The following is a 23,413-nucleotide window of genomic DNA, read 5'->3' as shown; positions in this document are numbered from 1 at the left end:
AAAAAAAAATACTGGAGAAATTAATGGGACTGAAAGCTGATAAATCCCCTGGACCTGATGGCCTACATCCTAGGGCTTTGAAAGAGGTGACTATAAAGATGGTGGATGCATTGGTTGTCATTTTCCAAAATTCCATAGATTCTAAAACCGTTCCCGTGGATTGGAAGGTAGCAAATGTAACCCCACTATATTTAAGAAAGGAGGGAGAGAGAAAACGGGGAACTACAGACCAGTTAGCCTGACATCAGTAGTAGGGAAAATACTAGAATCTATTATTAAGGACGTGGTAACAGGGCACTTAGAAAATAATAATAGGATTGGGCAGAGTTAACACAGATTTATGAAAGGGAAATTGTGTTTGACGAATATGTTAGAGTTTTTTGAGGTTGTAACCAGCAGAATAGGTAAGGGGGAACCAGTGGATGTGTATTTGGATTTTCAGAAGGCATTTGATAAGGTGCCACACAAGAGGTTATTAAACAAAATGAGGGCTCATGGGATTGGGGGAATAGCTGAGGCCCAAGCACTGATCCTTGCGCTACCCCATAGTTACAGCCTGCCAACCTGAAAATGACCTGTTTATTCTTACTCTCTGTTTTCTGTCCATTCACAATCTATATCAATGATTTGGATGAGGGGACCAAATGTAATATATCCAAGTTTGTTGATGATACAAAGCTGGATGGGAATGTAAGTTGTGAGGAGGATGCAAAGAGGCTTCAAGGGGATATAGACAAGCTAAGTGAGTGGGCAAGAACATGGCAAATGGAATATAATGTGGTATGAAGTTATCCACTTTGTTGGGAAAAATAGAAAAGCAGAGTATTTTTTAAATGGTGAGAGATTGGGAAATGTTGGTGTTCAGAGGGACCTGGGTGTCCTTGTACACGAATCACTGAAAGTTAACATGCAGGTACAGCAAGCAATTAGGAAAGCAAATTGTATGTTGGCCTTTATTACAAGAGGATTTGAGTATAAGAGTAAAGACGTCTTACTGCAATTATATAGGGCCCTGGTGAGACCACACCTGGAGTATTGTGCACAGTTTTGGTCTCCTTACCTAAGGAAGGATATACTTGCCATAGAGGGAGTGTAATGAAGGTTCACCAGACTGATTCCTGGGATGGGGGGATTGTCCTTTGAGGAGAGATTGAGTAGACTAGGCCTATATTCTGTAGAGTTTAGAAGAATGAGAGGTGATCTCATTGAATCATATAAATTTCTTACAGGGCTTGACAGGGTAGATGCAGGGAGTATGTTTCCCCTGGCTGGGGAGTCTAAAACCAGGGGTCACAATCTCTGAATAAGGGGTTGGCCATTTAGGACTGAGATGAGGAGAAATTTCTTCACTCAGAGGGTGGTGAATCTTTGAGCCTCCACAGCCCTCTGGGGTAGAGAATTCCAGTCGTTGAGTATATTCAAGACTGAGATCGATAGACTTTTAGGTATTAAGGGATATGGGGATAGTGCAGGAAAGTGGAGTTGAGGTCGAAGATCAGCCATGATCTCATTGAAAGGCGGAGCAGGCTCGAGGGGCCAAATGGCCGACTCCTGCTCCTAATTCTTATGTTCTTATGTTATGTTTTGAGTACAGCTGATTTAATGTGTTACTAACTATTTTATGTCTGTACGTGTGTGTCTGTTAATAGAAAATAATTTTAGCAAATAATGCGAAGAAGGTTTAGTTACTGAAGGGTCGGCATAACTTTCTAAATATTGATCAAGCTTAATTCTGTAAAATAAAGGATACGTGTTCTTTGACAGATCTGGAACGACGTGATCTGTCTCACAAAGAAAAACTATATCTGAGGGAGATGAATGTTATCACAGAAACCCAGTGCACCTTGGGTAAGCTGGCTGCTGCATTAAGTCACCCTACTGATCTTACTGTTCAACTTGTATGGATGGGATAGTTATGTTAAATGTATTTAAAACATTATAAAATGTTATATTTATATACATATATATTAAATCACCAATATCACCAAGAAATCAAATCGGGAATTCAGAAGAACCACCTTTACCCAGAGAGTGGTGAGAATGTGGAATTCGCTAACACAGGGAGTGGTTGAAGCGACTAATATAGATGTGTTTAAGGGGAAACTCTAAGCACGTGAGGGAGAAGGGAATAGGGGGTTATGCTGACAGATGAGGAAGGACGGGAGGAGGCTCGGTGGAGCATAAACACCAGCATGGACTGATTGGGACAAAAGGCTTGTTCCTGTGCCGTATATTCTATGTATTCAACTTGCGCTTTGAAAAAAACCAAGCTCTTTTCTCTAAAGGGATTTGTGATCAGAGACTACTTTTTCAAAGTCGGACTTTAGGTGTCAAGCCTTCTCCAATTTTTCTTCCTTTGTCCAAACAACTCGGCAAAGTTTATCAAACTCAATCTGAGAGGAATCTCAAATGCGAGTGTGGGAGCTGGAGTACAAGCATGGTTTGGCTATGTGACAAAAATCTGGTGTGTCCAGACTTGGCATAGTCGTGGTCCCTTTCAATTTAGGCACAATGCATTACAAATTTAAAGCTAGCTGTAGTTATAAAAAAAAAACAAGCCATGTCCCAGCCGAATACAATACATATATATCTTATAAGGTTAGTTCAAACTGGTTTTCGAGCTGAAGGCGGAATGGAGGAAGCAAGTTACTTCTGAGCAAACACAGTCTGTGATTTGCTCAAAGTAATCAAAATAAGCGAATGGGATTTTGGCCTTTCTCCCCCCACCCCCCCCACCCCCAAGGGGATTGGAATTCAATACAGGAAACTTTGGTTTATCCGGAAGTTGTATGTCCGGAATACTCGATCTAACGGCAAAAATCAGGAGCCGTTTTCTGTACGTTTATTTAGTTCTCGTTTTTTTTTTCCCAGTCAAGCACTGCAAGGTCTGTAGCTATAGCAACAGCTTCAGCTAGAGACGCTTGCAGCTGAAGCCGACTCTTTAGAAGCTGTTGCTAAGCAACAGTGTTTGTTGTCAGATACGGAGATGAAAATCTCCGTATGCTTCAACATTAACTTTGTATGTCTGGCAGTTTTGATGGGACGGCAACACGCCGGTCCCGTCGGTGCCGGATATCACAAAGTTTCCTGTAGTGAGGAAGTGATGCTTCAGTTGTACAGAACCCATCTGGAGTACTGCATTCAGTCTTGGGCACCACACTTCAGGAAGGATATGTTAGCCCTGGAGGGGGTGCAGCGCAGATCTACCCGAATTATACCAGGGCTTAAAAGGGTTGAGGACAGTTTGCATAAACTTGGATTCTATTCCTTTTGAGTTTAGAAGGTTGAGGTGTCTTAACAATGAAAGGATTTGATAGGCTAGATACTGAGACACTAGTTCCTCTGGTGGGGAATTCAGAACAAGGGGCCACAATCAATTAGAGCAAGGAGTGAAATAAGGAAGCACTTCTTCTCACAAAGGATAGTGGAAATCTGGAAAACTCTCCCCCACAAGGTTGCGGATGCTGGGTCAGTTGAAATTTTCAAGATCAAGATCAACAGACTGTTATTCGGTAAGGGTATCGAAGGATGTGGAGCAAAGGCGGGTAAATTTTGAAGTGCAGATCAGGCATGATCTAATTGAATGGTGGAACAGGCTCGACGGGCTGAATGGCCTTCTCCTCTTCCTATGATCAGTTAAATGTGTGCCGGCCAATTATTTTTGAATCGTAAGTGTCGCTTATAAAAATGAAACCAACCACGCCGCCCGATGAAAGGATATCTAAATGGTTGGATCAGCTCATTGAATGAGTTATTAGGGGCTACTTGAGCTGATTGGAATCTTCTTCATCGGAATAGATAAGATAGACTTGGATAGCTCTTAAAATAGAAAGGGATTAAGTATATAAAAGCTATCTTTTAAGCATTAGATTGGTTTCTTATTTTTTCCATTTGAGGCATTAGATAATAGAATTTCTACTGTAAATATATAACTTGTATCGCTTAGATTATCTGCTTGATCATTGCATAAGTTTAATAAATTTTCTTAATATTTGAAACATTAAACAACTTTTTTTTGAAGACTGGAGAGAGATCCTGTGGAGGCATAGCATAAATTCCTGTAGCTTTAAAAAAAAAAAAAAATTCACGTTATCCTGGGCATGTTACTGAATGGTTACCCAGATCTCAGGGCTAAGGTAGATGCTTTTGAAGGTATTGGGAGTCGGGTCTTGCTTCTCAAAACGATCGAAGTTGCAGCAGCTGAAAAAAAATCTAAAGGAGGGTAGAAAGACCCCAAATTGTGAATGACTGGTTTGTTTAGACTCTTGGCAACTGATTATGTTTTTTTTTTAAAAACAATAAAACGCTTTGTTTTAGGTTTAACTGCTCTGAGAAGTGATGAAGTTATTGATCTAATGATCAAGGAATACCCAACCAAATATGCTGAATATGCTGTGGTTCTACAGGAAAGAGAACGGCAACGGATCACCGATCGCTACAAGGAATACTCGGTCAGTACTGGGGGAGTGACAATTTAACTGGACTTAAACTGTGTACTTGATGTATAAACTTGTAACCTCTCACTACCTTTCTCTTTTTCACCCCCCCCCCCCACCCAAATTCAAAGCTGAGACATAACACTTTTAGTTCACTGTGTATGTGTTCTTCTGTAGCATGAAGCAGACAATGTTGTCGGCAGCTGTCCTTTCTTGCAATAGTCTGTGAAAACACACACAGTTGGAATATTGTGACATTTGTTCATTAGTTCCGTAGCGAGTGTCTGCAAATATAGTTTTGTATTTGAAACAAACCTGTGATTCTTTGCACAGCAAATGCAGTTACAGAACACGCAAAAGGTTGAGCCCAGTAAAGTTCCAGAATACATCAAGAAAGCTGCAAAGAAAGCCGCAGAATTCAACAGCAACTTCAATAGGGAGCGGATGGAGGAAAGGCGGGCTTATTTTGACTTGCAGACACAGGTAAGGTGGATTCCACACTCGTCCTAGTCTGAGGCGATTTTAGACACTACAAAATCCCAGAGAGACCCTGGTTCCAAATGATTCGAGGTTGACTCGTACTGGGGGACTGTGATTTAACTTTATTCGGCACAAGCAAGACTCAATACATTACCGTATTCAAGCAGCAGTTTATAGAGAATAATTGAGACTTCTATTACCCTGTTATCCTCTGGGTAGAAGCACAACTATGAGCAGGCTGCACCCTGTGTCTCTTCTCTCGCTCTCCATCTCCCGGGTGTCTCCTTCATTCGTCCTGAAACCTTCTACAATTTGTGGCTGTTAAGACCCCCTTCTTATACCCTTGCTCTCATTCAAAACCTATGGAGACCTCCTGAACCAATCACTGACAGACGCCCAAACCCAAAATCCAATCCTAAAGATGCCACGTTTGTAGCACCCTGGCTCACGCAGTCTGACGACACTCTCACATCATCTGTTCTTGACCATCAAGACTCCTATCTGGGGTAGTTATGGCAATACAAAAGGAATATGTCTCCACAGGTTGCGATACGGCCCTTGCTGTGGGCCTTTGTTTTTATAACTCACTGCAGATGTTCTAACATTCCAGCACAGTGGCAACTGCAGCTAACCTTGGTTCCCAGGCTAACCGCAGTCTATTCGACCATGGCAATCTCTTTCTCACCCCAGGTTGCCTGGTTACAGCTTACTCAGACTTTTAAGCATAAGAAAAAGGGTTACATGTTGCACATAATTCAGGTTATCATTGCTGATGATTACAGACTTTTATATTTAATTCTTACACACGATTATAAATCCATTGCTGATTATAAGATATTGGTGATTATAAGATAGTAAAGCAAGTATTCCAAAAAACTACGGATCCATGATAATTTTACACCACCAAGTGAAATCCGACAGTGCAATAATGGCCAACCAACCATAATTTGTTACACACATTTGTCACAACAACTTGCATTTAGAAAGCGCTGTTGACGTGGGAAAAATGTCCCTCGGTTCCAGCCTTATCTAGTGGCTACTTTAACTTTGATATTCTCCAATACTGGTCGAATAATTACAAATTGCTCACATGACGTGATAACATCATTTTTGGAACTTTCTGCCCCTTGGGGGAGGGGAGAAGGAAAGAAAATTCCAGCACTGGTGCAAAATCGTTGGAGCTTGTGTTTCACACCAATGCTATTTTATTTAAACACAAGATTAGTACAGAATCCACCGAAGAAAGCAGACGAGCTTCGGGGGAATCGTGATCTCGACGGAATTTTCAGGCAGGCCTCAAAATCGGTGGCTAGCGCAGGAGCCTTATTAAAGTATTTAAACCGGGGTTTTACTCTGGTTGTAGGACCCACTCTCTTTTTGTTGGGCAAATGCGCGGGGCATGATCTGCCCTGTTGGTACCAGGCATTGAGTGACCTAACCAGCAGTCTTTAAAAGGTCAGAAAACATCACCCAGAGATTTTAAAAAATAATAATATTTGTGGGACCAGGAGGAGTCCTACAAAAATCTTTAGGCCCATTGCAGAGTGCCCAGTAGCCCCTAACCCCCCCCCCCCCTCCGGTTACACAGATCGCCTCCTCCCCTCACAGCCTGACGAGGACCCATCGGATTCCACCCCCCTCCCCCCCAGCGGCGAGCCATTGGGTGGGCGTAGCCTGCACACCGCCTGCCTGCTGTGAGCTCCATTTGAAAACTGCACCCGGCACCTTTTTTAGTTTCCAAGAAATTTGTTTTGAAATCAGTTTTTTTTATCGTGCGGTTTTGTATTTTTTTTTTAATTTCACAAATTTGATTCGAAGTAGTGAGCATCCTGCGGAAGGAGAAAATCTATTTAGAAATCTATACTTTTTTATTTTGTTGTATTTCTGCGCTGAGCGTGAATTTTTTTTTTGCCGTTTGAGAATACAATCCTTTTCATTCAGTCAGGTGGTGTCGGCATCCAGCGCACTCGGGACAGGTCCAGCGTGCCTGGAATATGAAGAGTAACCCTCCCTCTGAAAGGAAGATTTAGAGGGTGTCTTAACACATTGGTCAGGAGGATCTCAAAATGCTTGGCATACAGTGAATTACGCTTTTGAAGCCAATGACTGCTCCGTAAGCAGATTAGGCAGCATTGCTTCTGTTTGGGGTCTTTATTTTCCATGTGAAAATGCCTTATTTATTAACCTGAGTGACTTGAGAGTAAGGAATCAGCATTTCTGCTATGTTTAGAATTTTTTTTTTCCAATTCAGGTAATCCAGGTGCCACAGGGGAAATACAAAGTTCTTCCACCAGAGAGGACAAAAGTTGGGGCTTACCCAGTTGCTCTGATACCAGGCCAGTTTCAGGAATATTACAAAAGGTGATGAGAAAACCTGTTCTAAAACCCTGTGCAAAAGAGCGTGTCGCCACCAGTGCGTCTTTTATTTCTAGTTACACAGTGAAGTGTAAAAAAAAATATATAATTTTAAAGACACTTTTTCATAGCATTTTTTTTTTTCAAGGCTAAATATATAGCTGGTAGTAGTAATCAAATTTTGACTGCATTATACTCTTCTTTCATATATTTGTCTTGTAAATGGTACACCTGGCAGAATAACATTTTGAAAAATGTTTTAAAAGAAAGAACTTGCATTTATGTAGCACCTTTCACATCTCATCCCAAAGGGGTTTCACAGCCAATGAATTTCTTCTGAAAGGCAATCACTGTTGATATGTAGGCAGGCAATGTGGCAACCAATTTGCATACAGTGAGGTCGCACAAACAGGAAATGAGTGGAATGACTAGTTAATCTGTTTTGGTTGAGGGATAAATATTGACCAAGAATAAACTTGTCTATCATCCACATAAGTTGTCTGTGGGCAGAAAGTAATTATAGCATCGCCTCAAGAGTTTTGTTCTTGATAGCTTTGTGAATGGTATGTGATTGTCTTAGTGTTTATATAGAAAGCAAAAAGAAAGTCTTGCATTTATATAGCGCCTTTCATGACCTCAGGACATCCCATAGTGCTTTACAGCCATTGAAGTACTTTTGAAGTGTAGTCACTGTTGTAATGTAGGAAAGGTAATGTAGTACCCATATAATGTAAAAAGGCCCAAAGCACCTCACAATGGAATAGTTAGGCGACCAGATGCCGAGCCATGTGGAAGATTGAGGTGTGACCAAAATCTTGGTCGAAAAGTTGGGTTTTGAGTAGTTTTTAAAGTTGGATAGAAAGAGAGGCAGTGAAAGTTCCAGAGAGCAGGGTCAAAGAGACTAGAAGCTCTACCACCAAGGGACAAGTGGATGCACAGAAAGCCAGTGTTGGGACCAAAACATGCTCCTTTTTTTTCTATGATCAATCTCTCCATCTCTATGCCTCTGCTCCTCGGTAAGTCTATTGGAGGTGAAGCTTATCCAGCATTCTCCGCACTGGTGTGTAACGGAGAAGCTTCCCCTGTAGCAGTATCAGTCTAGCGATGAAGCCTGGCAGAAATGAGCAGATTGAATGTTGGGCTTATAGTTGAGAGGGAGACAGGAGAGAGAATGGTTAGAGACCGAGGAGTTGGTGTGATGAAGAGTATGAATCAGAAGCCTGTGTGAGAAAATCGTGAAACCGATGTTTGATTTCCAGGTTTCTCCAGGCCTACAAAAAGACAATGGGACTACGATCCCTTGCTCTCGTTAATTTAGGAAGCACCGTAACAGTCTAAATTTTGGAATTCTAATACTAAGAAGCAAATGAGGTTTATGCCCAAGAGAACTCTTCCGACAACTTACAGCATTTATGCCATTTTTATTTCAGTCTGCTTTATAGCCCAAGTTAAAATTTCATAGGGCAAGGATGTTAAACAACAGGAAAAATAAAAGCATACACAAAGTGTTGAACTTTAATTAAACACCATTGTAACGTTATCTATCTACCAAGGTACTCTCCCAATGAACTGCGTTACCTGCCTGTAAACACAGCCTTGTATGAGCCGCCCCTGGACCCAGAATTGCCAGCACCCGACAGTGATGGGGATTCTGATGATGCAGAAGATGGGCGTGGTGAAGATGAGCGGAAGGAAGACAAAGGCTTTTCGGTAAGAAACTAGCCGAACCGAAACCCGACTATATTTCAGTCTTTATCTCTATGTAAATTGTAACAAGTCCAGTCTATTCTGCACTAAAGTGTATTTTGTGTAAATGGATTTTTTTTTTTTTTAAAGTCCGAATCAAAAACAAATTCCGTTGTAGTCCGATACAGTCTACTTCTGCTAAGCGCGTACTTTGGTTAAGTGTATAGAATAATGCTGTTGCTGCTGGTATCTAACCATTAGGAATAATTTATATTATCATTACATCTGCACACAACTTCTAGCAGCCGGTGATGTGACGTCAGAACCTCGCACGGTAACGCTGCGAACGAGGTTCTTGCTACAGTTAATGGCAGCGGCCTAGTAAGTGGAAAACTTAAATTTTAAACCCATTCTTGATGTTCAGAATTAATTTCGTGCTAGTGCTCAGACGGTAAAGGTGTTTTCTCATCTGTTCAACATTCATTATTGGAAGCTGCGACTCCCCCTCCCCCTCCACTTTTGAAAAAGAATCATCCTCCGATTTTAAGTCATCTTCACAGGTGACAGCCTCATCAGAAAAGGAGATCCTCTTAAATGGGCTTTGCTCTAAGTTAAGTCAGTTTTTAATTTTAAAGGTAGTGCCTCATTAAAGGTAATGTCTCATTGACACATCGTGAATTACAAATTTGGTGTCACTTTTTGATCAGTCATTAGATCGGATATTTCTAGCCTTTTGAAAGCTGACGTACTGGTATCCACCGATGATTCTGCCCATGGTGCTCATATAAAACGCTTGATTGCATTTTCTTAAACTTCCAGGAACATGAAGCTCCTTTCATTCTGTCCTGGTCTGAATCTTCACCTCCTAGGTACACAAACAAAAGTAGTTTTTTAGGCTATGAAATCCCTGGGCATCCTGAGAACTGCCCGGGTACGTGCCTGCATGACTTTAAATAGTAACACGAATTATGTTTGTGAATACAAACTTGCAAATGACTTTCTTCTACCAGACAATTTTTTGCTTTTCAAAATGGATGTAAGTGGGTGGGAATCACTACTTTATGTCTGCATGTAAACATGCATTGAAGTGTTATCAATAAATCCTGTTTTTTTTTCTTCCCTAAGTTTGATACGGGACTAATTCTCATCAAACAGTGGGTTACATTTAAAATGGGCTGCATACTGATTTAACCAATATATTTAAGTGCTCAAAATCTATGCTGCAGTAGTGTAAATATTAACACAGTACTTTATCAAAGAATTAGGTTTTTAGTAGAAAAATCATTGCTTTCAACTGCTGGTTACATGGGAAATATAGGGACAGGAGTGATCCATTCAGCCCCTTGAGCCTGTTCCGCCATTCAGTTAGATCATGGCTGATCTGTATCTTAACTCCATTTAACCAACTTGGTTCTGCAACTCTTAATACCTAACAAAAATCTCAATCTCAGTTTTGAAATTTTCAATTGACCCCCCCAGCCTCAACAGCTTTTTGAGTTCCTGATTTCCACTACCCTTTGTGTGAAGAAGTGCTTCCTGACATCACCCCTGACCGGCCTAGCTCTAATTTTAAGGTTGTGCCCCCTTGTTATGGGCTATTGGAAGAGCACTGCTGTTTCTTGAATTTTAGGTTTTTAACATACATCCTGGCTGAGAAAACTGGCTTCCGAGTAAATTTCACGTCAATAGATTTTCAGTTTTTAAAGACATTTCCACACCTGTCGTGTGTTTCTCTTCTCATCGCATTGTATTGCTTTTGAATGATTTTTCCCAAATCACCTATCAACTCATGGTGGTGCTTTTTGTTCGATTTTTGGTCACTTATAGTTCATTTGAGTGAGGACAAATATGTTAAATCCTCTCAAGACTTGGTACCCAGCGGGTTGTTATTTCATTATGTTACAGGATACCTCTTCTGGGAGCACGACAGATGGTGAAAGCCCTATTGAACATCAAGATGATTCCTCACAGGGGAAGCAGACACCAAAAGAAAAAGGAACACGGCCATGGAAAGAGGCAAAACGCAGTGTGACACCCAAATCAGTTACTGGGTACAAGGTAGAAGATAAAAGCCCCTGAGACTTCCTTTCTGATGAACCTCTCCCTGATTATTTATTTTTGTTGTGCTGGGTAGAATTGGTCAGCCTGTACTAGCCACCGTCCAATAATGCATCTCCTGCTGTTTTATGCCCTCTGCTTCCTTATCTTACCCTGTTTTATTCCGCCTGAGACTTACTGGTGAAGCTACCTGGATTCTTTTTCCTATCGGAACTGTATTGGGCTACATTTTGTCCCCTCTGGGGCTTGCTATTCTCTCTCAACTAAAGCTGCTGCTCTCTTAGTACGCATCTGTACTACATGACACATTTAATTACTAACTTTATTGTTGTTAGATTCTAATGATTCTATTGCTAAAGAGGGTACTTTATATAAAAGGTCAAAGTTGTATTTTTGACAAAGTAATTTTTGAAATGCATTTAAGTGTTTTTACTTTATATTGCCATGTAGCCTGGCAGTTTTGTATTTTTTTTTCTGGTTTCAATATTCATCCTCGAAGTTTTAGGCCAGTGTTGTGTTTTACGCAAGTATGTAGTTTATTTAGAATAATTTGCTTCAGAGTACAGTGACAGTCCTCAGACTATTGGAGCCTCCAGATTATAGGATTGAGATTGTCTGACACTTGGATTAAAACCAACGCAAGTCGCGCACTATATAGTCCAGTGGCCATAAACTCAAACTTGGCAGCTTGTGTTGGTGGCCAATCAATAATGGTTTAAACACTCAATTTTGCCTGTTAACCAAACATAATTTATGTTCCACTAAAACCATACTTTTGAATCATTACTGCCCAGGTACGATATGTTTTAGGAAGAGAACGATGCATTGTAATTGTCAAGTAGTTCTTTGTAAGTGCGGAATGGATTACTTCTGAAGTTTAACTGTTGTTTGTTGTCCGAGGTCAGTTTTCGCCTATGTGAGAGCTTGAAATTAAATCCACTGTATTTGTTTATGTTTCAGACCAGGTTTAGTATGGAAAGTTGGGGTGAAGTGTGTATGAGTTTTACTGGAGGTTGGACTCCTTTGTGGCTAGTTCTGTATTAAGTGGGGGGCGCGGGGAGGAGGAACAATTAAATCTGTGTAGAGTACTTATTCCGTAGGCCTTAAATTATTTTAAAATGAAGTAAATTGCCAAACACTTAAGATTTTTAGTATCAGTATTCAACGCTGCTTCAGTGCATTTTGTTACATTTAAGTGTATCGAGGGTTGAAAATAAAATGGAGAATAATGAATGGATGCCCGGGAGTGATTACCAGATAATAACCTCATTGTGGGGTTCAGATGCTCTTATGATTTCTAGCCATCATCTGCAGCTCAGGGTGAGATTACTCCCTGGAAATATCTTCCATGTACCTTTCTTTTGGCGGTGCCAAGGTGAACATCAGTGATTTGTGATGAAAGGCTAACAACTTTTAACCTAATCGCTGCACCTTTTATTGAGTGATAATTGGCAATGGATTATCAAAAAAGTACATATATTGTAACAAGCTCTGGTAACGTGAGTTGGTTTTGGAAGAAAACCAATTGAATCTGGCAATTGTTTATTCTGCCTATTATTTTAAATTCTGATGCTCCTCCTCCTTGGCTCAGCTGGCTTGAACCCTTGTCTTTGCTGATTTAGCTGATCTTAACGGGGGTCGTAGGAGGGCTGCTGGAATTGGCTTCAGCAGCCCAGGCTGGGGAGGGGGGGGAACATCAGCCAGGGATTCTACCCCTGATCCTTGGGTGGTGGGTGACTATGGCCTGTGTGAGCCTTATCTGTCCCAGGCGGTGACTTTCAATTACCAAATTGCCTATGAATGCAGAATGAGCCAACATTTTCAGGAGAGGAGAAGGCAAGGTGGGGAGATGGGAAGATTTGAGGGGGGAAAATTCAGATACTTGCTCCATTTTTTTGCCAAAAACTATTTAGTCTGCACTTGGCACAAAAACTGAGCTGCGTGCTTGCTATTCCTTTTGAAGAGGAGTTAAAATCAGTATTTATGTTTCTGTTAAATATGATCATTGTGCATTTGGGGGAAATTTCATTTCGCCAAACAGTTAAGATGATCTAATTTATTAAGCTTATGGATGTTTCCTATTAAGTTCACTGTGTGGAATATTATGTTTCTTAGTGTTTAAACCTTTATTTTGTAAGTTTTAATGTAAAAATATTAAGTAGATGCTTTTATTTATTTGCTCTGCATCTTCTATCTTTAAAAAAAAAGCTCTACTATAGTGAAATGCTTGACGATAGATAAGTTAGTAAAATTATGCAAAAGGACAACTGCATTCTCCTTGGTAATAGATGACTAGCTAAAAGGTTGTTTATGATTCTGATTCTTAGCTTGGGCCCAAATGAGTAGTTTGGGCTTAGTCACAAAGGTGTTCACTGCTTGATTTTGAGCCCAACAAGATGCTTTATTGCTTTTTCTTCTGAGCTGTATGTGGAACATTACTTTGCATCACCTCTGTATGTACAAGGAAAGGTGATAACCTTCAATTACCAAATTGCCTTGGAATTGGAACTTCCTGACTCAGACTGACAAAAAGACAGCTCGGTTGAAATGGCGCCGTGCAGTATTCGTAATGAGGAGGAGTAGTGATTTGCACAGCAGTTTCATACCAGTGTGTTCATTTGCATTCGTCACTACGACTGCACTGCACAATTTCGAGCCAACTAGTCTGGTACTGGCACCTTTCTCAGTCTGACATGAACGTTTTGTCCTTCTTAAATCGGAGTGCAACATTGGCTGAAAATTACTCCTGAACTTGGCTTTCTAGTTTCCCCCCCACATATGCTGCATTTAAGCCTTAAGTGCCCCCTGCAGAGTAGAACATTTGAAATGCGAGTTAGTGTTGGAGGCTGTTTACGAGATCTGAAGTTTCGCTCTCCAGGTGGAGAAATGATTTGTTGGTGCAGGAATTTAAAAAAAAAAAAATGGACTAAACTTTGATGTTTCTTTTCCTCTTTTGGCCAAGGAGTGACCAAGGATAACATTGTAAACAACATTTTGAAGTATAGTCGCTATTTTTTTACTTAACCTATTTTTCTGGTTCCTGTGCAGCACAATCCGAATAATTGCTTTTCTCTACAGTCATTCCAATTTGCCGTAGAGAGGTGGAACTTTTCATCCTCTCGCACCCCAAAAGTGTGTTTCTGGTTGGTATTGCCATTCTACCGTGCCCGAAATAAAGAACACCATCGAATTCCCAATAGAACATCTCTTTACTACTCCAGAAAGGTAGTTGCATATTTTGGATTTTTACCCGCAGATGGGAGGTTGTGTTCCAGGAGATGGGGCTTTTTGCCACTGCGAGATGAAACTTCTTTCTCCCGGTAGCAGCACTTTTGGCCTCTTGTCAGTTTGACTCGGTGGTTGTGCTCTCACTACTGTCAGAAGGCCATGGATTCAAGCCTCACTCCAGGACTTGATCTAGGCTGATGTCTCAGTGCAGTACCGAGGATGTGCTGTATTGTCCGAGGTGCTGCCTTTCAGATGAGACATTAAACGGTGACTCTACCTATCTGTCTGTTCAGGTGGCTGTTGCTACTATCCCACAACCAACCTCACCAAATCAGATGGACAGATCATTTGTCCCATTGCTGTTTGTGGAATCTTGCTGTATGCAAATTGGCTGCCATGTCTGCCAACATAACCAGTGTGACTCCACTTCAAAGTAACTAATTAACTGTGAAGCACTTTGGGAGGTTCGGAGGATATGAAAGGCGCTACATAAATGCAGGTTCCTTCTTACTGGAGGAAACAAAGTAAAAAAATGTTTTGAAGATCCTTAGTTTTCTTCAAAATCCTTTTAATAACAAGTATAATATTCAATCCCAGGTTTTAGGTGTCATGGTCTTACAATCTCTCTGTTGGGATGAGGAAGCTTTAATTTTTTTTAAAAGTATTTGATGATTTTAAAACTATCCCCGATCAGCAAATAGGGATTCAGCCCTCTGTCTGGAGTTCATCTGGGCTAAGGGGAAAAAGCAGGGGACTAATTGGAATCGCTCCTTTCCAAGAGCTGGCACAGGCACGATGGGCTGAATGGCCTCCTGTGCTGTAAGATTATTCTCCACTTAGCATTTGTATATTAATTTTAAAATATGGCCTTGTATCTGTTAACATATTGGCGAATACCTAGATACCTCCCTTGGCGTAGTTGCCCAGCACAGTAACTATCTGATATGGGAGGGGGGTGAGAGTGTGGAGAAGCTGCAGATTGAGACTGGGAGGAGAGTGGAAACTGGAGCAGCAGCAGCTGGGGATTTGGCTGGGGAGGCAGCAGATTGGAGCTCAGGTGGTCGAAGAGCTGGGCTTGCACTGTAGATTGTCCTGGCCCACTTTAACCATTGGTGGGACGGTTCTTGAACTGTAAGTGTGCGAGTCCTGAGCCGAGGGCAAATTAATAAATTCTCTTGCTCTTGTTTGTTGAGCTTTGACAGAAGGGGCTCGAAAACATTGGCTACATTTACACATCAAGCCCCAGTGTGATATAATGTACATTTAACTTGTACATCATTAGTATTTCGTTCTTGGCCATTGTAACTGCAGTATTAAGTTGCTGATGAGACAAGAACATGACATTAACTTTTTTTTAATATAGGCACAAAATAAGGGTCAAACATTATTCATGGCCATCCATCAAACTGCACTTTTTTAACCTGCTAAATAACCAACATGGATACAGTTTACTTTAATGTCTTGCATCCTATGCATATGAGCACTTTTTCCACATGTGTAGCTGTCCGTGGCTGTGTTGATGGTTGTAGAATGATCGTAATTTATTGAGTGGATGGTGCAGTTTCTCCTAGAGTAGCAGAACTTGTGGAGAAACAGTAAAAATGAAGAGGGTTGTAACCAAGCTGAACCTGACCTGTGTTTCTGATTTTGCTGGGGGCTAGCACTCTAGGTATTAGTACAGTGAATCTTACAATGTTTTGATGTTCAAACGATAGTTTTACGTTAGTTTTCTGTAAAAAAAAAAAAAAAAAATGTAGAAGAGTAATCTCAGAACTGTAAAAATAGTAAGATGTTTCATTGTTTGTAGAACCGATTTTATAGTGTGATATTGAAGCGGCACTGTCTTTCAGTTCTGCAGCCTCAGTTTAAAAAGTACTTAAATACTTGTTACCAAATTTTTCATGTAAACTTTTATCGCCTGAACGACTTTTTTTAAATAAAACATTAAGTCGATTTTAAGAGTGCCTCTGTCATCTTTTAGAAAATGAATAGTATTCCAGTATGGCTTGCGTAGACTGCTCAAACAGCCCTGAATCGATTCTTTTGGGCCATTGTACATTAAATGCTGAGATGACAGCAGCACTGTCAGGGTACTGGAACATGAATTAGTTAAAAGACGCATTTATTCAATGCAAATTCTGTGATTTAATTGGGGATATTTTGTGGAACTAGGTTAATGACTTCTGTTTTCTGCACCTTTTATATACTTCTGCTTGGTTAAGAGGTCTTTTTTTAATATAAAAAAATTAGATTTTCTTACAGATTTTCAATACAAGCCAACTAAACAGGCTTCAACAGCTTTCCACCTTGAATGTTGTGGAATTAAGAATGGTACAACCTATGGAGGAATATTTATTTGCTTAATAAAAATTTACCATGCTAGTCTTCCTGCTATTCTGGCACAGGAATATCTGTAATGTAGATCGATTTATTTCAGGAGGAGGGCGGGGGAATATACCTAATGCTATTTATCAAGTTATTCAAATACTAGTGGCGCTCTAGAGACGATGCTCACGATAGGTTGGATGGTGCGCTGTTTTATAACCGGAGCGTTATACCACAACGCATAGCCTAATGTTTCAGCTGCTAAGATGGTTATGTTTAACCTTGCCTGTCTCTTCTTCCCTCCCCCTTTTTAAGACCACAAGATCAATTTGCTGTAAATAGGCACAGCTTGAAGTCGATTGCTGTTGCTGAGGAAAGTTTGCCGATCAGCAGGTGCTTGTAAATTTCGGGCTCCCGGTGGGAAAAAAACCAGCCGGGAATGACTACTTTTTTACCTTTTTTGTTTTTGTAATACTTGGCGCTCTGGAATGTGATGGGGACGTGCTAGGTGCAAGATTTTTTTTTTTATACATACATGTGTGTGTGCATGTACATATAGATATACTACTCAAGGCTTTAGAAAATGGTAGTTTGGGAATAAAATGCTTCCAAGCGTATGACTTTAGTTTTAATATGTTCCAAAATTTCCTAAACGTTCAGTACTAATTCCATATTTGCATACATTATCTGATTTCCTGATTACTGTTCATTGTAAGGGCCCCTCTCCCAGTATTTTATTTTATTAATGGTGGTCTGCTTTCAAAGTAGCTCATTCTGCGTAGTCTTTCCTAGATTATTTTTTTTGTCATGATTTGTATGTTTTATGCTTTTTATACCATATATGCATGCTCTAAAGTTAAACCCCATACGTGTTTTAAATGCTTTTTCTGTGTAGTGTAATTATTATAATATTTAAGGTAGATTTAAACTGAATAGCTGGTTTGTATTTTTGCATCCGCAAGAAAGCAAATCTTTTAAAACCAGGATTCTCTTTGCTCCTGCTGAGCCCTTGCTCTGTATTCTGGACTGCTAGGTTCCACTGACATGATTTTTACAGTGCTGTTCTAACTATTGCCCTTCCAGCCTAAGATCATTCCAAATGCAATATGTGGGATTTGTCTAAAGGGTAGAGAATCCAACAAGAAAAGCAAACCTGAGGCACTCATACACTGCTCCCAGTGCGACAACAGTGGTAAGTTGGCCTAAATCAGCCGGTGAAAACCATTCGACCTCGTGTCTAACATCTCGTGTAGTTTCTTCTGCCCTGCAAATGACCGTGACCATGAACTGGATAACACTATAGTAAGATAGCAATGCAGCCACAGAAAGTTGGCACTTCAAATTATGACATGATGAATTATTCAGTTATGCAATGCAAATATCTTCTTGCCTGTAGAATATGGGATGAATTATGTGAGAGAGTAACACTTTAATATGCTAAGGATGAAACTGCATTAACTTTTTGCTAATATACATTAGAAAATTGCATTGTACTAAAGATGTTGTAGAACGTTCTAAAACAAAAGTTCTTCAGCATTCCTGATGCTAAATTAGTTAGAGCACACTTAATTGATCACAGTTCTGGTCTCCATATTACTAAAAGGATATAGAAGTACTGGAGAAAGTACAAAAAAGATTTGCAAGGATGAGACCAGAACTAAGAGGGTACCACTATCGGGAAAGGCTGAACAGGGGAAACTAGATAAATACATGAGGCTGGGGCTCTTTTCTCTAGAAAAGAGAAGACTGAGAGGTGACCTGATCGAGGTCTTTAATATTATGAAGGGGTTTGATAAGGTAGACGTAGAGAAAATGTTTCCACTTGTGGGGAGCCCAAAGCTCAAGGCCATAAATATAAAAGCAGAAAAGCAAAATACTGCGGATGCTGGAAATCTGAAATAAAAACAAAATGCTGGAAATACTCAGCAGGTCAGGCAGCATCTGTGGAGAGAGAAACCAAGTTAACGTTTCAGTTCGATGACCTTTCGTCAGAACTGTATTAAATATAAGATAGTCACTAATAAATCCAATAAGGAATTCAGGAGAAACTTCTGAGAGTGTGGAACTTGCTACCACACGGAGTGGTTGAGGCGAATAGCACAGATGCATTTAAGGGGAAACTAGATAAATACATAAGGAGAAAAGGAAATCGCGGGATATGTCGATAGTGTATGATGATGTAGGGTGGGAGGAGGCGCGAGTGGAGCATAAACACCGGCATGGACCTGTTTGGGTGAATGGCCTGTTTTTGTGCCTTAAATTCTATGTAAATTTCAAAAAATGCTGTGTGGAGAGGAACAGCTTGCATTTCACTGCTAGTTGTAACCAGCAAAAGTACAATTTGCTATTGTTCTGTGGAATCGTCACAATTTGGTGATTTAAAGTGACTTGCTCACTGATTTTTTTTTTAAATGCCTACTTTCTGACTGGATAACTTGCCAATGCTTTCCATAGGTCATCCATCCTGCTTGGATATGTTTTCGGAGTTAGTGTCTGTAATAAAAACCTACCCGTGGCAGTGTATGGAATGCAAGACGTGCATCGTGTGTGGCCAGCCACATCACGAGGAAGAGATGATGTTCTGTGATCAATGTGACCGCGGGTATCACACCTTCTGCGTAGGAGTTGCCGCCATCCCGTCAGGTAATGTTCATTTGCATTTTGGAACACAGTGTGCAACACCAGTTGATGCTGAAATATTACTGCCAGCTGCACCAAAGGTGAATATTCATATGGTCTGAAAATGTGATAGGTGAGACCTAAAGAGATGAACTTGCCTCAAATTCTTTTTACATTGCTGTTTCTCCAGAACATTGTTCATAGTGAATTGTAGGATGGTTTTATAATGACGGCAGCATTGTATAGTGAAATAGACTATATATACAGGAAACTCTCGATTTACCGGCACCAAAATAACCGGAAATCTCTGTTAACCGGCAAAATTCAGGCGCAGGTTCAGGTAAGTTTTACTTCATATTAGTGGCCGTTCCTGGATCTGTGGCTGTGTAACTGGGGCTCCTACATTTGTTAAGCAACAGGGACGCTTGGTCTGTGGCCGGAGTTCCTGCACATGTTGCTAAGCAACAGGGAAGCCTGGATTTGTTGCTGTGTACGGAGCTCTCGTACCTTTTAACTATACCTCTGTAATCCGGACTTTTTGATAAACCGGCACCACGCCGGTGCCAGATAATAAAGAGTTTCCTGTAATTAGTTTAGTCCTGATAATTGCTATTTTGCGCACTGAAAGAATTTGAATTAGCCAGTTATTTTAATTAAGCAATGTAAGTAATGCTGCAAAGTGGGAATTTTGCGCTTAAAAACTCAAAATTATCAGTTGCTTTGAATTAAGCGCCTTGGGACTTCTTACTACGTTAAAGGCGCTATATAAATGCAAGTTGTTGTAAGAGGATCCGACTGTAATACGGGGTCGCATGTCTACAGTGCAGTGGAGGGAAAAATGTACAGCCAAAAGCAGCAAACAAACCACAATAAATCAGGGTGGGTGGGAAAACCCCTGAAAAATGCATCTTTTTAAAAGTGACAAAATAGTATCTGATCTCACATGCGCGGGCTAAATGATCAGTTATGTGTCACTAAACGGAGTGATTATTTGCACAGTATTTTTCTGCGCAGGCGCGCCTGTTTGGTACCGTGCACTCGGTGCGGTCGCGCGGTACCAATCAGAAATCTGGTCTTGTCAACCAAAGGGACCAGTCAGAACTTTGGTGTTGCGAATACGCGCTGCCGGCACTAAATACTAACTGGTCTCCTCAGTACTTGAATATGTCTCGTTTGATTTTCACGAGCCGTCTTAGTGAGTTCGTTTTGTCAGAATCTGAATTATTAAGATAATTGAATCCTTTTGTCTCTGCACATTGATTTGTCATATCAGTAAATTGATGCTTAAAAGATTTTTGCCAAACAAAAGTGTTTTATAAGTTCTGGGTTCCTTTTTGGAGATGGAGACCAGCCATCTGACTCAATGGCTACAACAACTATCTTCTTGGCAAAGTAAAAATGCTTTTAGATTTTCCATAAGTGTACCATTTATTTTCTGTTATCAGACTTTATGCCATTTGTTGAAGGAAATCTGCTTTTTCGTGAGAAGTAGTTCTGGAGACTTCCTCGTGGGGCAATGAGTACTTTTTCTTGTTGGCAATAACGGAAACTCCCGAGAGTTCGTTGCTTTAATTTATCGAGATCGTAGCATCTCGCAGTCCGACAATAAAAATGTCTGTTTGTTCTGCAGCTGCCTTCGCTGGAACACTTTTAAAACTGTCAATTTGAGGAATGTGGGCTAGCTGGAAACCTTTCCTCTCTAACTCAAATAGAATAGATTTTGTGCATTTTTTAGGAAAAGCTGCGTAAGTGGTTAGTAAAATATTGTGAGCCCTTCGCCCCTCTCCTCAGAGAAAGATGGTATGAGAGACTCCCTGCTGGGGAAACATTCCATGGATACCTTGATGGTCACGTGGGCATCAGCTGACTATTTGACTGTGGGGCACATTATAGCTAAGCTTGATTGATTCTCCAATAAGGGATTGGATTGTCTGAGCCAATACACAGGAATCCCAGGAGACAGATTCCAACAAATAGTTGAGACATTTACAGGATGATGACTGCTAGTGAATGCAGAGAAATCTCGTGTCATATTTTAGGCAGCTCTGGTAGCATTCTCCCTACCCTCACGCTGATTCCTGACATTCTGTCAGAAGGCCTTGGAAGAATATCAATTGTATGTTCTGGTTTATGTAGCACTTGTTGCATTACAACAACTTACATTTATATAGTGCCTTTAACATAGTGAAACAGCCCAAGGCGCTTCACAGGAGCGTTATCAGACAAACCTTTGACACCGATCCATATAACGAGATATTAGGACGGGTGACCAAAAGCTTGGTTGAAGAGGTAGCTATTAAGGAGCGTCTTCAAGGAGGAGAGAGAGGTTTAGGGAGGGAATTCCAGATCTTGGGGCCTAGCAAGGGATGCTAATCATAATGCTCCTCTTCAAATAGTGCTGAGGAATCTTTAACGTCAGCCTGAGCAGGCAGTATCATATCGATTTTTAAGCTTCTACTTGACCATGCAGATCTTGCATTATGGTGTGTTCTTAGTACTACATTAATTCACATGTAAGGCCCCCACACTCTCAACTCAAATTGGTGGGGGGGTTTTGTGTAAAGAGTACCCTATACTTGAGTAAAAATCTTATTTATATTTGGAAAATACCTCCTTTTACAGTTTGTTTTTTGACACTAATCTGGTCCTGAAAAAATTTACAAATGTATTCACTTTGGTGTTACACAGGCTTAGATATAAAACCTTTCAAATGGAAGTTTGACATTTTGTGTTCGTTTCAGCTCTTTTTCTTTTTTCCTTGACTTCTGGATTGATATTGAGCAATTTGAAAGGAAGCGGAATCGACCAAGAGCTGGCACAGAACAGTCTCTGCTGGTTCTCCACATCTTATTTACACCAGGCCCCTTCGGATCCCAGATCAGTGAAGCTGCTGGGCACTCCTGGGTCCGTGTATCATGTTTTCATTCTAAACATCATTCTTTTGAACTGTTTCAGGTCGTTGGATTTGCGAGTGCTGTGCAAATGTTCCTTCCACAACTAAGAAAGGGACACGGAGAGGAAAAAGCAACAAAGAGGGATAAAGCTACGAGGCCAGAACCAATCCAGGAAGTGTGTGGCCAGATTAAAGTTTCTATCGAAGGACTAGGAATGGCAGGTGCTTACATGATCTCAATGTGTTTTATAAATACCATTTACATTATTTGTATGGGAAAAATTATTTTGAACCAAATAAAATGACAGGCTGAAACTGTGCCAAGTGGTTGCATGGATTTATTTTGGGTGACCTTGTGCTGTCTGGATTTTTCAGCCAATTAGAAACTAATTGTGGCTAGAAACCTGATGATGTAGTTGCCTTAGTAGGAGCAGGAGTAGGCTATTCAGCTGCTCGGGCCTGCTCCGCCAATCAATCAGATTGTGGCTAATCTGCACCTCGACTCCATTTACCCACCTTTGCTCCACATCCCTTGATACCCTTACCTAACAAATCTATCTCAGTCTTGAAAGCTCCAATTGTCCCAGCACCCACAGCCTTTTGGGGAGAGAGATCCACATTTCTGCCACCCTTATCTGAGGAAGGATGTTCTTGCCATGGAGGGAGTGCAGCGAAGATTCACCAGACTGATACCTGGGATGGCAGGAATGACTTATGAGGAGAGATTGGGTCGATTGGGCTTATATTCCCTAGAGTTTAGAAGAATGAGAGGGGATCTCATTGAAACTTATAAAATTCTAACAGGACTAGACAGACTAGATGCAGGAAGGATGTTCCTGATGGCGGGAGAGTCCAGAACCAGGGGTCACAGTCTAAAGATAAGGGGTAAGCCATTTAGGACAGAGATGAGGAATTTCTTCACCCAGAGAGTGGTGAACCTGTGGAATTCTTTACCACAGAAGGCAGTTGAGGCCAATTCATTAAATATATTGAAGAAGGAGTTAGATATATTTCTTCAGGCTAAGGGGATCAAGGGATATGGGGAGAAAGCAGGGACAGGGTACCGAGTTTGGATGATCAGCCATGATCTCATTGAATGGCGGAGCAGGCTCGAGGGGCCGAATGGCCTACTCCTGCTCCTATCTTCTGTTTCTAAATGTGCTGGGCTTGCTGATTTCACTCCTGAATGGTCCAGCTAGATTGTGGCCCCTTGTTCTTGATTCCCCACCAGAGGAAATAACTTCTCTGTATATACCCTATCTACTCCATCATTGCTTTAAATACCTTAACCTTCTAAACTCAAAGGAATACAATTCTGGAACGAACTTCTTGA

General features: G+C 40.8%; 1 protein-coding gene across 2 annotated transcripts in view; it reads left to right on the top strand.

The window, feature by feature from the left end:
• The window catches only part of phf10 (PHD finger protein 10), a 33,525-nt gene extending 11,125 nt beyond the window's left edge, over positions 1 to 22,400 (top strand). The window contains exons 4-12 of one of the 2 annotated variants that reach the window (XM_085979550.1): positions 1,765 to 1,848; positions 4,318 to 4,451; positions 4,770 to 4,919; positions 7,168 to 7,277; positions 8,825 to 8,981; positions 10,863 to 11,015; positions 17,652 to 17,760; positions 19,023 to 19,211; positions 22,143 to 22,400. In XM_085979550.1, coding sequence (XP_085835676.1) covers positions 1,765 to 1,848; positions 4,318 to 4,451; positions 4,770 to 4,919; positions 7,168 to 7,277; positions 8,825 to 8,981; positions 10,863 to 11,015; positions 17,652 to 17,760; positions 19,023 to 19,211; positions 22,143 to 22,228 — 1,172 coding nt within the window. In that variant the 3' untranslated portion in view covers positions 22,229 to 22,400. The remainder of the gene's footprint in view (positions 1 to 1,764; positions 1,849 to 4,317; positions 4,452 to 4,769; positions 4,920 to 7,167; positions 7,278 to 8,824; positions 8,982 to 10,862; positions 11,016 to 17,651; positions 17,761 to 19,022; positions 19,212 to 22,142) is intronic. The other variant, XM_085979556.1, reaches the window with a different exon arrangement.
• The last annotated feature ends 1,013 nt before the right edge of the window (positions 22,401 to 23,413 follow it).

This window comes from Somniosus microcephalus, chromosome 3 (genome assembly GCF_052327205.1).
Source record: "Somniosus microcephalus isolate GS21.2 chromosome 3, FLI_Smic_1.0, whole genome shotgun sequence".
Lineage (NCBI taxonomy): Eukaryota > Metazoa > Chordata > Chondrichthyes > Squaliformes > Somniosidae > Somniosus > Somniosus microcephalus.
Note: the sequence above shows the minus strand (reverse complement) of the source record. Positions and strands in the feature narration are given on the sequence as shown.